Here is a 13,712-nt window from a genome sequence, read left to right as displayed (position 1 = left end):
TAGAGACTGTTCCCAGCAGTAGTTGGGGGGAGACAGTCGGGGATGGGGCGGAAGGGGCAAGTCAAAATTGACACCCCCGGACACAGACAGGTAAAATATGCATGCCTAACTTCATTTTAAATAATCTGTTACAGTGTGAAAAAGAAGTTACAATGTGGACATCTTTTTTTTACAGGATTGGGGGTTAAACAAATGACTGATTTTTTAAAAAGGAGCATACATTTTTTTTTATCAAGCCCTAATTTCTTACAATTAGTTATTCACAGTAGTCTTGGGGATTAAGCAAAAAAAAAAAAAAAAGAAAGAAATTTCCTCCTCTACCCTCTTTCTGCTCTGTCTTAAGGCTGAGTTGGCTAAAACTGTATACTCCTACCCAGAGCCAAAGAACTCAAATAAATCCCTTATTTATCAGTGTAGCAGAGCAATGAAAAATCCTATAATCATTAACTAGGCTGCATTTTCCCCTTAAAAGCAAAATGAAATTATAATCAGCTTTTCCTTGTTAAGAAACTTTGCATATTTATTATTCTATGCAAATTTAAGACTATTTAAGAAAATTAAAACATTTACAGAGTATTTTGTACAGAGAACAATTACTGAGGCGATGAAAGTAATGGTGTCATCTAAAAAAGAAAATATTTTGACCCTAACACTGAAGATATGTTTGTTTGAATGGTAAGAGACAAATGAAAGAGATTTTTAGAAAGCAATATAGGATCAAGGAGACTGCTCAAAGGGCTGGAGCACGTTTTACATGTAGGAGGTCCCGCTTAGACTCCGAGCACCACACTGGTCGTCCCTTGAGCACCACTGGGAGTGACCCAGGTGTAGGCCAGGTGTAATCCCCAGCTCTGCTGGATATGGCCCCCAAACAAAACAAAAAGGCGAAATGAATTTATTCATGTAACTCAACCAATGTAAATTCAATCAAGCACAATTCACTAAATAAAACCAGAGATTAGTAGAGCAAGGAATAAGATAATAAAACACAAAAGGAATTAACTGAGAAGTAGGACAATGGTAGGGCTTTAGTTTTATATAGGCAAATTCAACATAATCCTTCATTTGAGAAGTCTGGAAGAAACCTGGAGGAGACAAACCAAATTTGTCTGTGTCTACAGTGACTTATAAAAATGAATAATATGGTTGTAAATGAGCCTAAAATACTAGAATAAATTGGAGCCAATAAGTGATGGTGAAATAGGAATGTAAGACAGTGGGGCCTTTTGCACTCAAGAAACCAAAGCCATATGAAAGAGATGTGAAGGGCGGGAGAGGTAGTATAGCAGATGTGGCATTTGCCTTGCAGGGTTTGATCCCAAGCATCATGAATGCTTGCCTGAGTTTGCCAGGAAGTGATTCCTGAGCACTGCCACAGTGGAGCCCAAAACAAAACCAACAAAAAAACAGTGACTCTAAAGGGATGAAATAAGCAACTGGTAAGGGTGAAATAATAACCGGTAATTATGACTTGAAGCAGTCCTACTGATTTAAAAATAAAGTTTTTAAGAAGAGTAAAGTATAAGGACTATTTTGGAGACCCACTTATGAAATGAATATCAAGTACTGAAGTCATAAAAACTAAAAGCAGTGGCAAAACTGCTCAAAAATAATTAAAATTGTATAACACTTACCTTAATACCACATGGGTCTGATATAAGAGTTTTGGGATCTAAAACTTCCACAACAGCTTCTGGAATAACTGCTTTCTTCATGCAGGACATATTGAAGCCATAGACATCATCCCAGAAGGCAATTCTATCAGCATGCTTATTTGTATCACTTACTGCCACAAGGTTGATAGTGCAAAGATCAGGGTAGACTGCAACAAATAAATCAGGGGAATATTATCTCCCTTTATGGGAAAATTTAATATGTAAAAAATAAATAACAGCACCAAATCCATTAGTATGTATTACTAGCAAAGGATTATAATGATGGTGTAGCGCTTCTTAAATTTATCTGGCCACTGTCCTCTTTCCAGGGGTGGGTGGAGAGAATCTCTCAGTGATAATCTAGTTCTTTAAATGAACAAACTGCTGCACCGGAGGCTACCAGTAACAATCCCCTTCTCCCCGCCCTACTGTTCCATTGCTGGTGTATATCAGAATAAAAAAGTTCCACTAAGATTTTTTTTTTAAAGATATATACTGTAGTGATGAAAAGATTGAGAGAAGTCAGTAATGGCCATCGATAAAAATAAAGGCAAGATGTGGGGCCAGAGAGATAGTACAAGGATTAAGACACATGCCCCGGATACAGCCAACCTCCATTCAATCACTGGTCCCACATGGTTCCCTTAGCAGCTCCAAGGTGCAGCTGTGCAGGCCCCAGCACTGCTGTGATGGCCTGAGGAAGCCCTAGCACGGAGGAGCCCGAGAAGCAAGGCATTCTTGCACGCATGCACAATCGCCGGGGGTTACCTGCACCGCCAAAATAGGAAACAAGACAGGATGACATTCCCAAAACTTTTATTAGTATGAAAATGTAAAATATCTTGTTTTTCAAAATGTATTAAGAGAGTACAGGAGATGAAGTGCTTGTCCTGCATGCAGCTGCAACACTGGCTGGAATCCCTGGAGTCCTTTCTGAGCACAGAACCAGGAATAGCCCCTGAGCACTGCTAGGCTCGGTCCTCCCCCACACTTCCCCAAATGCTACATACATGCTCCTCTCAAACACGCAGAGAGAGATAAACCACTTTTAAATGTATCTTACATGCAAAAAAAAAAAAATGATGCAATGAACCATGAGGATGATTTATACCAAAAGATTTTCGACAGTTAAGTTTTGGTCAGGCCATGAAGAAAAAAAGCTGTTACTTTATTGATGGAAATTTAAACTGGTGCAGTTGCTATGGAAAACTGTACGGCAATTCCTTAAAAAATTGAAAATGTTGGGGCCGGAGTGATAGCACAGCGGGTAGGGCGTTTGCCTTGCACACGGCCGACCTGGGTTCAATCCCTGGCATCCCATATGGTCCCCCAAGCACCGCCAGGACTAATTCCTGAGTGAAAAGCCAGGAGTAACCCCTGTGCATTGCTGGGTGTGACCCAAAAAGCAAAAAAAAAAAAAAAAATTTGAAAATGTAAATATAGTGTGATCCAGAAATACCACCCTTAAGCATTTATCAGAAGGATATGAAAATACTAATTCAAAAAGATATTTTTTTTCTTTTTGGGTCACACCCAGCGATGCACAGGGGTTTCCTGGCTCTGCACTCAGGAATTACCTCTGGAGGTACTCAGGGGACTATATGGAAAGCTGGGAATCCAACCCGGGTCGGCCATGTGCAAGGTAAACGCCCTACCCGCTGTGCTATTGCTCCAGCCCCTTAGAAGGATATATGCACCCCTAGGCTCACAGCAGCATTATTTCCAACACCTACAACATGGAATCAACTTAAACGTTCATAGATAACTGAATAATAAGGCTGCAGTAAGCACATCTAATGAACTGTGTACTCTACCACTAAAGATTAAATCATGCCTTTTGGGGACAAAATGGACAGAATTTGAAATAATTATACTAATTGGGGACTGGAGCAATAGCACAGCGGGTAGTGCGTTTGCCTTGCACACAGCCAACCCGGGTCTGATTCCTCCGTCCCTCTCGGAGAGCCCGGCAAGCTACAGAGAGTGTCCCGCTCACACAGCAGAGCCTGGCAAGCTACCGTGGTGTATTCTATATGCCAAAAACAGTAACAACAAGCCTCACAATAGAGACATTACTGGTGCCCGCTCGAGCAAATCGATACAACGGGATGACAGTGCAGACAGTGCTATACTAAATGAACTATGTAAGGAAGTGAAAAATAGTGACTGACGGTTGCATCCATCTCTGTATCATTAATTACTATAGCGAACAAACAAAACTTCTAGAACTCAGTAAGAACTATCATGGTTACTGGGGGAAATGAGAAGTGTGTGGTGGGAGTAGGGACATTTACACACACAGAAAGACAAGAAGGAAAACACCTGAAATTCCATGACATTGTAAAGTTATGGCAAGTCAAAATTAATAATAAACAAAAAGGAATCGTGATAGAATTTAAGATTGTGTGGAAAACAAGTTCCTATTGTTCCTTATTACACAAGACAATACTCAAGAGCATCAGGTGTGTGCACATAAATTATTCTAATTTATGAACTATGAAAACACATCCTTACTCATTAGAAATGTATATTTAGACAATAAGGGGATAATTATTTGAGGTAATGCCAAGAAAGGAAAAATATCAAATACTAAGAAGATTCAGAGCAAGAAAACCTACCTTAGACTTGGATGGAGTGGGGAGCGGGGCACTGTAAAAGGCCTGAAGTTTAGTATGTTAACAATGGAGAGGGAAAGTTTTCTAAACTCAGAAGTATGTAGCCAGGGTTACAATTAATATAATTCCAAATGGACTGAAAGAGATACAAAGCTAGGAAAGTAAAAGGGGGATAAAAGAAAATATGGTGGAGCAAATTAGCAAACTCATTAGCAATTTAAGTCTACCCTAAGAATAATAAACCTGTGAAAATCTGACATAGGAAAGCACCGCAATTTTAGTTTTAGAAAATGTATCAGGAGTACAATAGGTGGAATGAACATACGGATGCAAAACTAAGGCAAAGAAAAAGTAAGAGAGATTATAACAAGCAGGTGCTCTAAAGTACAGTGATGTTTATGCGAAAGCAAAAGCAGAGATGTATTCTAGGGACACAAGGAGGAGAATGCAAAAGGATTCTGACATTGGCTGCCTAGAGAAGTGAAGAAGAGGGAGGGGTCAGGAGTGAGGTTTAAGTTTTAGCAACAGGATTGTAGTACTATCCATTAAAATTGGGAATAAATTAAGGCAGCTTCAAGAGGAATCTGACAGTTCATGTTTAAGAAACAAGTGGACAAAAACATCCTACAGGACTTGGAATATTGTATGCATAAAACTATTATTACTAGTATTGTGATTATCTAGAATCATTATAAAAATCAAATTTGCAAAAAGACTGATAGAGAATGAAAAAAAGCTAATACACAATTGAATATATGGCCTGAAATTTAAAAGCAATGATCTATGAGTGATATCAAACTGGGAGAATAGGCATGCATGTAAAAATGTAAATAATGGGAGCTCATCAGTTCACTAACATGAGTACCAAAGGTAAAAAGAAGAAGTAAAGGAAGTAGAGATAAACAGGAGGCTGGGAAGACACTGAGGCCACAAAAGAGCCACCATGAGTGTCGAGTAATAAGGGAAGAGAAAGGAAGAAATTCTCTTCTAAGAAGAAGTATACATAACATAAAATAAAAAAAAAAAGTTTGTTTTTACTATAAAAGTTAATTCTGCCCTTCAAATAAGAACAGGGAACTTATGCATAGATAAAACATAATCAGGGGCCAGAGTGATAGTACACAGGTAGGGCATTTGCCTTGCAGGTGGCCAACCTGGGTTCGATCCAGGCATCCCCAAGCAATGTCAGGAGTAATTCCTGAGTGTGGAGCTAGGAGTAACCCCTGAATGTCACCAGGTGTGATCCAAAAAGCAAAAAAATTATTTTTTTAAAACCCGTAAATCAATTTCCTGCATCAAGAAACTAAAATCTAGTGTATATGTCAAATAAATGCCTAATTTCATACTTATTAACTACATTTTAGAACTAATTAGTCTAGAAATAATGCTCTCTTTCCCCTCCAAATTTCATTATATCTACAGCTTTAGGAATTTTACTATTCAATGAAAGCAGCAACCAACTATCTTCCAAAACAACGCCCAAGATAAGATCTGTAGGCATAAAAACAAGTACTTTTTTCCAAACCTTCTATGTAAGAAACCAAAACCAAAAAAAGTAGTATGTCATGGACTGGAGCGATAGCGCAGCGGGTAGGGGGTTAGGGCGTTTGCCTTGCACGTGGCCGACTCGGGTTCGATTCCTCCGCCCTTCTAGGAGAGCCCGGCAAGCTACTGAGAGTATCTTGCCCGCACGGCAGAGCCTGGCAAGCTACCGGTGGCATATTCTATATGCCAAAAATAGTAACAAGTCTCACGATGGAGATGTTACTGGTGCTTGCTCGAGCAAATCGATGAACCGGGTTGACAGTGACAGTATGTCATTGATAAGAAATTTCTCAAATCTCATGCACTAAGCAGGCATGGGAAGAAGACAGGATGGACATACATACTGGATTAGAATCTGCTGCCATATAAACTGAGTTCCTTCCATTCTCATTTCCCTCCAATGATATGGTAAGCCTCCTTACTGTTTAAAAGTCCTCACAGTGGGGCTGGAGTGATAGCACAGCGGATAGGGTTTTTACCTTGCATGCAGCTGACCCGCGTTCAATTCCCAGCATCCCATATGGTCCCCAAGCGCTGCCAGGAGTAATTCCTGAGTGCAGAGCCAGGAGAAATCCCTGTGCAACCCTGTGCAATGCCGGGTGTGACCCAAAAAGAAAAAAAAAGTCCTCACTGATACAAATTTTTCAAAGTAGGTGATTTGTTATTAAAAATTATAATCCAGCAAGAGTATCTGTGACATGGGGCCAAAGTGACAGTAAAGAGGGTGGGGCGTTTGCCTTGCACACGGCCGACCTGTGTTTGATCCCCAGCAGCTTATATGGTCCCCCAGCACCACCAACAGTAATTCCCAAGTGCAGAGCCAGGAGTAACCCCTGAACATCACCGGGTATGACCCAAAAAGCAAAAAAGAAGAGTATCTGTGACAGGAAGGTATGCTTAGTTTCTTGAACTAAATTTCTGAGACGAGAAAAACACTATCAAGAAACAGAATTTTGAAGAAACTACAGATATGTTAGACTTACTTTGGCATAGTTTTACCATATCATGCCCTATAACTTCATCCTTGAATGTAACAGACTATATAGACCAGGAACAGCATTTTCTGAAAAGTGAAAGCTCTAAGTTTTGTGAGCCTTATGATATTTATTCAAACTACTCGTCTTGATTGCCTTGGTGTGAAAAGCAGTCAAACTGTAAGTAAATGAGCCTGAGTACGTTTTAATAAAACTTTTATCTACAGAAGCAGTCAGCAAGTCAGACATAGATACCCCAGATGGACAGGAGGGAGAAATGAATGAGGTAGATCATTATTAGGGTGATCTTCTTATGCTTCTTCAGTCATAGTAATTAAATATCCTCCAGAATTGTCCACCGCATACATTCAAGTTACTCAACGTAGTTCACAGAGTAATTCGTCTTAAAATATTTAAAATCTTCATGTTCAGTTCTAAATCTAAATCAACTACTAAATCAACTTCTAAATAAATTATGGCCCACTGGTCAAATCTGCTCCACTGACTTTTTATAAAAGAAGTTTAATCAGAATCCCACCAACAGGCATTTTGTTGATGTATGGTCTATAACTAAATTGTGTTACAGAAATAAGCAGGGTTGAACAGTTGGAAAAGACAGTATGAGTTAAAGACTTACTATCTGACCTTTGTAGGAAACGTTATCTTTGGTTTGGTATCAAGCAGTATGATGTACTAGTAATGAAATTTAACAAAAAAATAAATTTTCATAAGTTAAAAACAATATACTAAAATGGATTTTTGAAAGTTTGCAAAATTTAATGGTAATAAGAAAAAAATTAAAAGCAAGAGAGAATGTATAGAGAGTAGGGCACTCATACGGTTCCCCTGACTTCCACTGCCAGGAGTGATTCCTGAGCATAGCTGGGTGTGACCCCCAAACCAAAAATTAAATAAATTGAAAAAAATGAGAAAAAGCATTTTACTTTTTTCTAATTTTGGAATGTATTTCTCAATAATTTAAAAAGATATAGAAAATAGTTGTTCTTGTGGTTGTTAGAAGTTAGAATTTTTTTTTCTATTTCAGATGGTTAAATCTATGAATATTCATAAAGTACATGTAATCAATGTTATAGGTGAATCTGGTTCTTTATCGACCTCCTCACAGCTGTCTAAATTTCGGGCCACCTGCCAAAATTCTAGCTAACCCTTTACCTACACATTCTGATACATTTGTCATTTGTTTTTTGTCAGATAGAAGCAAAATTGAATAATTATTCCTTTCTGTAGGTGAAATTAACAAAGTGCTGATTGGACAAAAGCACACTCTTAACAGACCATTTACAAATTCATGGCTTTGACATCTGTGTCCTTCTCGATTCACTGCCCAGAATTCATCTGTCACCAGCACAGCTCACATGGTGAACAGATAAAGGATGGGAAATCCTTTATCCCTTAGAAATGCCCCACAAACTTTTAGATACTAAAATATGAAACTGAGATACATAAACATCTAGTACACACTAGTGCCATACCTTGTCTTTATATAACTAGAGCATAATAAAGTTGAGAACAGAAAGAGGTAATATCTCAAAATGAAGTGTTCTTTGTACATTTATGCAAATATAGCAAGATTTTGGTCAAATTAAGTCAATGATAAAATACTTGATATGTACAAAGAGAAAGATGCTAAATCACTAAATCAGCAAGTTGTTTGGAAACTTTAATAAGATTAAAAATGTATTTGCAATTTATGTTAAAAAACAAATTAAAAACAAGCACTCCTTTGCAAGCAGGAATACTTGCCCATTATTAACACACAAAAAATGGCTAGGCTAAAATGTAGCTAAAACACAGCAAATAATTACCAGTTACAGGTACCTTGCTACAAGATGAGGAGTAAATGGACAAGGGAAGTCACTACTACTCTACTACTTCTGGGACAATAGGCAACTGAAAAATATTCTTTAAGATGAAAAGAAAACTATGAATTAAAAACACTACAATTGTCCCTAGTGGTTCCATTCTCCTTTCTGCTGCCCTAACTCTTCAGCATCTCCTATCACCTTATGGTACATATTTTATATATACTTTTCTTATGGCACTGTTTTGTTTTTGGACAGGCCCAGGGGTGCTCAAGGTCTTCTCCCAGTTTAGTGTGTGGGGGGTTGCTCCTGGCATTACTCAGGTGACCGACCAGACTCTTCCAGGAACAGACCCCAGGTCCGCATTCATTTAGGCAAGCTCTTCCTCTGAGCCTAGACTTTCTATGTCATTTTACTATGAAATTTCTCAAAGTGCATGAAAATTTTTGGTTAGATGGTTAGATGGGTGAGGGAAAGGTCACTCCTGATCAGGGGCCTCATAAGCTCTCCCCTATCCTAGTATCCAAAAGAATAGTGGCTGGGACCTCTAAGGAATGAGCCCAGCACTGAGTGCTTCTCTCACTTTATCGTGTGTCCCTTCTCCTGGTTTTCATCCTGCTCCTGTATATAAAATTATTGTTCGAAATAAGATTATCTGCAAACTCAAAATATGACTCTGTTGTAGTATTTAACAAAATCTAAAGAAATGTGAAATAAGCATGTTTGAGAGACAGTGAACTAGGCAATATTAAAGGAATCTGTAATATTATGAACAGGTCAGAGGCTGATTATAATGAAATAAGCTATGCAAAGTCAAGTGCTATACAAAAGGTACTGATACTGCAACATTTAAACTCATTTCAAGTCTTTTATAAGGTACAGACTTAAGCTCCTACTTACTGGATACAGCACAGGAGGGGAATTATCATTTACTAGCAACTACTTCTAAGTCCAAAAACTCATACACAAACACAATCATGTACAGATGAACAAAGTACTAAAGCCATTTTAAAAAATAACAAAGGTAGAGGTCTTTTCATCTGACATCAAGTCTTAGATACAGTAATTGAGACAAAACAGAATGGATGAAAGGACTGACTTACAAATCAAATGAACAGAACAGAGAAACAGACCTACTCATAACGCGGCTGATTAATTTTCAACAAAGGTGTCCAGCAGTTTATGGGAAAGAATAATAATTTCAACAAAGAGTACTGGGACATATCCCTGACCCACATATCACATAACAATTAAATAGAAATGAGTCATTAATCTAAGTATAAAAGTTAATATTTCAAGAAGAAAAAGATAGGAAAATTTGATGTTAACTGGAATAAAGAAAATTTTTCTTAAATTAGACATTACTAATGACAGATTAAGGATACATTAAAGAGATTACTTGTATTTCTTTCTTGGCAAGACAGTCAGTTTTTTATCCAATTTTCTCTTGGACTACAGAACTATTTATTTGTAGGATTTGTATTTTAGAGAGATTAGCTTTTTACTGATAATGGGTAAATTATTTTTCAATCTGTAGTTTTTCCTGCAACTTTGCTTATGGCATATTCTATCACTTAGAAGTTTATTTAGAAATAATCATATCTCAGTTTTTCTTTAAGGGATTTATAAATTTAAGTTCTTATTTATGAAGTACTTATAAATTTCTACAAGTTTCTAGAGAGATCAATCTATACTTTTGTATTTTTACTATATATTTTTGAATTTCACCTTTGGCTCATTTAAATTTACAATGCACCATGATAAAAACTTTTTTTTAACAGAGTGCTTCCCGACTGTCTCAACACAATTTATTTGCTATAGTAAATTAAGTTCCTAATTTTAGAAATGCCACACAGTTATCCATACCAGAATTTTCTATTCCGTTCATCTGTCTATTCAAGAATCAGTAATACGCTATTTTAATTACTGCAGATTTACAATGTGTTTTGATACTGGTAGCAGTATTCTTCCTGACTTTCAACTCTATCTCTAGGAATTTTCTTTCCATTCCCATTTAAAAATTTTTAACTAAAAAATCCAATCCTGATGACTGGGATTGAAATTTTAGAATCTTGATAGTATAAAAAGATTTTTTAAAATTTTTGTTTGCTTTTTGGTTTTGGGTCACACCAACCAAGTGCGTAGAGAATATTCCCGGCTCAGTGCTCAGATGCCTTGGATCACAAAACTGAGACTATCAAGTAGGTGGCAGGAGGGTTTTGGGCGGGCAGGGGGTGGGGGGGGAAGTGCGGAGAACAAAGAGGTGGACTAGAAGTAACAAAAGGACCCTGGTGAAAAGATTTAGGCACTTACGTGGTGAAGCGAGTATTTCTGTATATCAAAACCACAAATGTCAGCACCGTTGCAAATTTGATACCTAAATCAGGTCTCAATCCACCGGTCCATGGACCGAATCTGGTAAAAGGGGCAGAAAGGTTGAAAAGCCCTGGTCTTCTGCCCTGGTTTTCACAGCAGGTCCATGGACCAGTATGCAGGACCACAAGCCTAAAGAGGCTAAAGAACTCAACGACAAATAAAACAACAAAACTTCCTGGGTAGGGGAAATGGCTCAAAGGGCTAGAGCCTGCACTGCCTTGAGTCACCCTCAAGCACTGAGATAGGTGTGCCTCCAACCCCAAGTTTCATCTGAATTTTCTCTTTTCTAATTGCACTGTTATTCTCGTAAATGCCTAACTGGGTAATAGTGGACATTCAAATCTTGTTTGACTCTAGAGGAAATGCTTTTCACATATTCCCATTACACATGATACAAACTTTTGAGATAAATTACACTGCCACAGAAAATATCTGATTAGTCTTATTTCCCTATTTTTAAAGAATTAAGAATAGCAAGTTGTATTTGATATATCAAGTCATATCATAATTCACTAGACCTAAAGAAGGTGGGCCAAGCCACTTGTTCTCATTTTATTGAGATAGAGTTTACATGCAATAAAATTCTTGTTGCCCTTTTTGATATAAAATTCTATGTGATTTAAAAGTTTATAGTCATGTTGTCATAGTAATCCTCATGTTTCATATTTAATTAGTATCTACAATTTTAATATTACTTATTAAGTGGTAAGTGGGCTTGTGTTATTAATTTATCAGCTTAAAATAATATCCCATAAGCCACTATTCACTGAGATAAAGCAGTTTAAGTATACATATTTCCTTCCTACCTGTCTTCTGTTTCTTCCTTTCTAAATTTTTTAGGGCATAAAATGCTTATAACATATTATCCTGAAATATGTTTTATCCCATTTAATTCTAATTGTAAAAATATCCATTATGACCAAAAAAAGTATTTTCTTAATTTTTTTTTTTAATTTCTGGGTGGTTGGACATAAAATACAATTTCTGGTAACATTTAGGGTTTAGTAAAACTCAGCTAAAATAGTAGTAGCATTTAATAGCCCCCTTTTATTAACTTTACAAAATGAGTTTTACTAATAGCAACAGCAGAAAGTGAGTTCCTCTGACGTACTACGGAAGTGCTTGGTGAGACACAACAGGGCGAGGGCTGTGGGCTGACCGCATGCACACGTGCACAAGGCCCCCTACCATTCCATAATACAATGAGACTAATTTAACCTAAACTTATACAAAAATAAAACTGCGAACACTTCATACTTATATAAATCATTTCTTTTTCCTCACAATCCATCCTTCTAAAACCCTTACACTACTAATTGCTTAGCAAATCTTTCCTTCAGAAAGACATAAAAGAAAATTTCCCTTCATATCGAAATAGATGAATGTTTGCCAAAGAGGATAAAACCACTCCCCCAGCTGGGTGCTAGGATGCTCCGGAGGGGTGTAGTAAGTGCAAGTGCAACAGGAGAGAGGGAGATGGAAGATTATTTGTTTATCTGCTTAAAGGTAGATTTTTCGGGGGGGGGGCACCAAATAAATTTTTTTTTGAAAAATGGGGAAGCAGGCTAAATATACTTAGGGATCTCAGATGTAGATGGCTGGTTATATTGAGAAATACTCAAGTGCACAAATAGGGCAAATCACTTCTATTACTCTTTTCAGGTTTTTCCTTTTTCCTCTGTATTGTGCAAACAAGTAACATTAAGCAATAGGGCATAGGAAATTAAGTACTTGTTTCTCTTCATTATACCTCCTTATTATCTTAATATTAGCTCCACAAAAGGATCAAAGAACTAGACTTCTGAGCCCTCACTTAATCCCTCATGATGGGAAATAGCTGTGCCACTGGTCCATCAACTGTGACCTCATTAATCACATGCTCCAAGTTAATGAATTTCATGGAGAATTCAATTTAAATGTATTAAGTTGCTGTCAGTCCTTCAGTAAGATCAATACCATTGACAGAGGTATGAAAATCATTTTCTGGATTTTCCCTGGAACAACTCGAGGCAGGAGTCACATTCAATAAAATGCACTTCAGCAGGCAAACAACAAGGCATCGTGAGAAGAACAGGAGTATAGAAACTGGAACATCTTACATTTTATAAAGACACTAAATTGCTAAGGAGGCGGGGTGGAAAGTGAAAGGGAACCTTGGGACACTGGTGCTGGGACATGGAACTGAAACACCGAGTGCCCCAAATTCTATTATCAGCAGTTTTGTGAATCACAGTGATTTTGAAACAACATCACACCACCAAACAACAACAACAATAACAACAACAAAAATCAGAATGAAAAAAAAAAGACAGGGAGAAGAAAACTCCATGCTCAGACACTAAAAAGTATCATCCAGGAAACTTCTGAGATTTGTTCCAAGACCTTAACAACCTCAAAGAGCTACAGTGAGGATTGCGTGTAAAAACATAAAAGTAGAGTTTTCATTTGGCAACTGACAATGAACAAATGACAGATAATATTTATTTTTAGTTATTATGTGCAACATGAAAAAGTGCTCTGCATCACTAATCATCAGAGAGATGCAGATCAAAACAACTTTGAGATACCACCTCACACCACAGAGACTAGCACACATCCAAAAGAACAAAAGCAACCGCTGTTGGAGAGGATGTGGGGAGAAAGGGACCCTTCTTCACTGCTGGTGGGAATGCCGACTAGTTCAGCCCTTCTGGAAAACAATTTGGACGACTCTCAAAAAATTAG

The 13,712-nt window shown here is 37.6% G+C and overlaps 1 protein-coding gene across 1 annotated transcript in view; it reads right to left on the bottom strand.

The window, feature by feature from the left end:
* The window catches only part of PRMT3 (protein arginine methyltransferase 3), a 121,590-nt gene that overhangs the window by 46,474 nt on the left and 61,404 nt on the right, over positions 1-13,712 (bottom strand). Inside the window, exon 12 of the mRNA XM_055143369.1 lies at positions 1,635-1,822. Within this exon, the coding sequence (XP_054999344.1) occupies positions 1,635-1,822 (188 nt within the window). The remainder of the gene's footprint in view (positions 1-1,634; positions 1,823-13,712) is intronic.

Source organism: Sorex araneus, chromosome 6, assembly GCF_027595985.1.
Source record: "Sorex araneus isolate mSorAra2 chromosome 6, mSorAra2.pri, whole genome shotgun sequence".
NCBI lineage: Eukaryota > Metazoa > Chordata > Mammalia > Eulipotyphla > Soricidae > Sorex > Sorex araneus.
The sequence above is the reverse complement of the archived record's forward strand: the minus strand, read 5'-3'. Positions and strand labels throughout refer to the sequence as shown.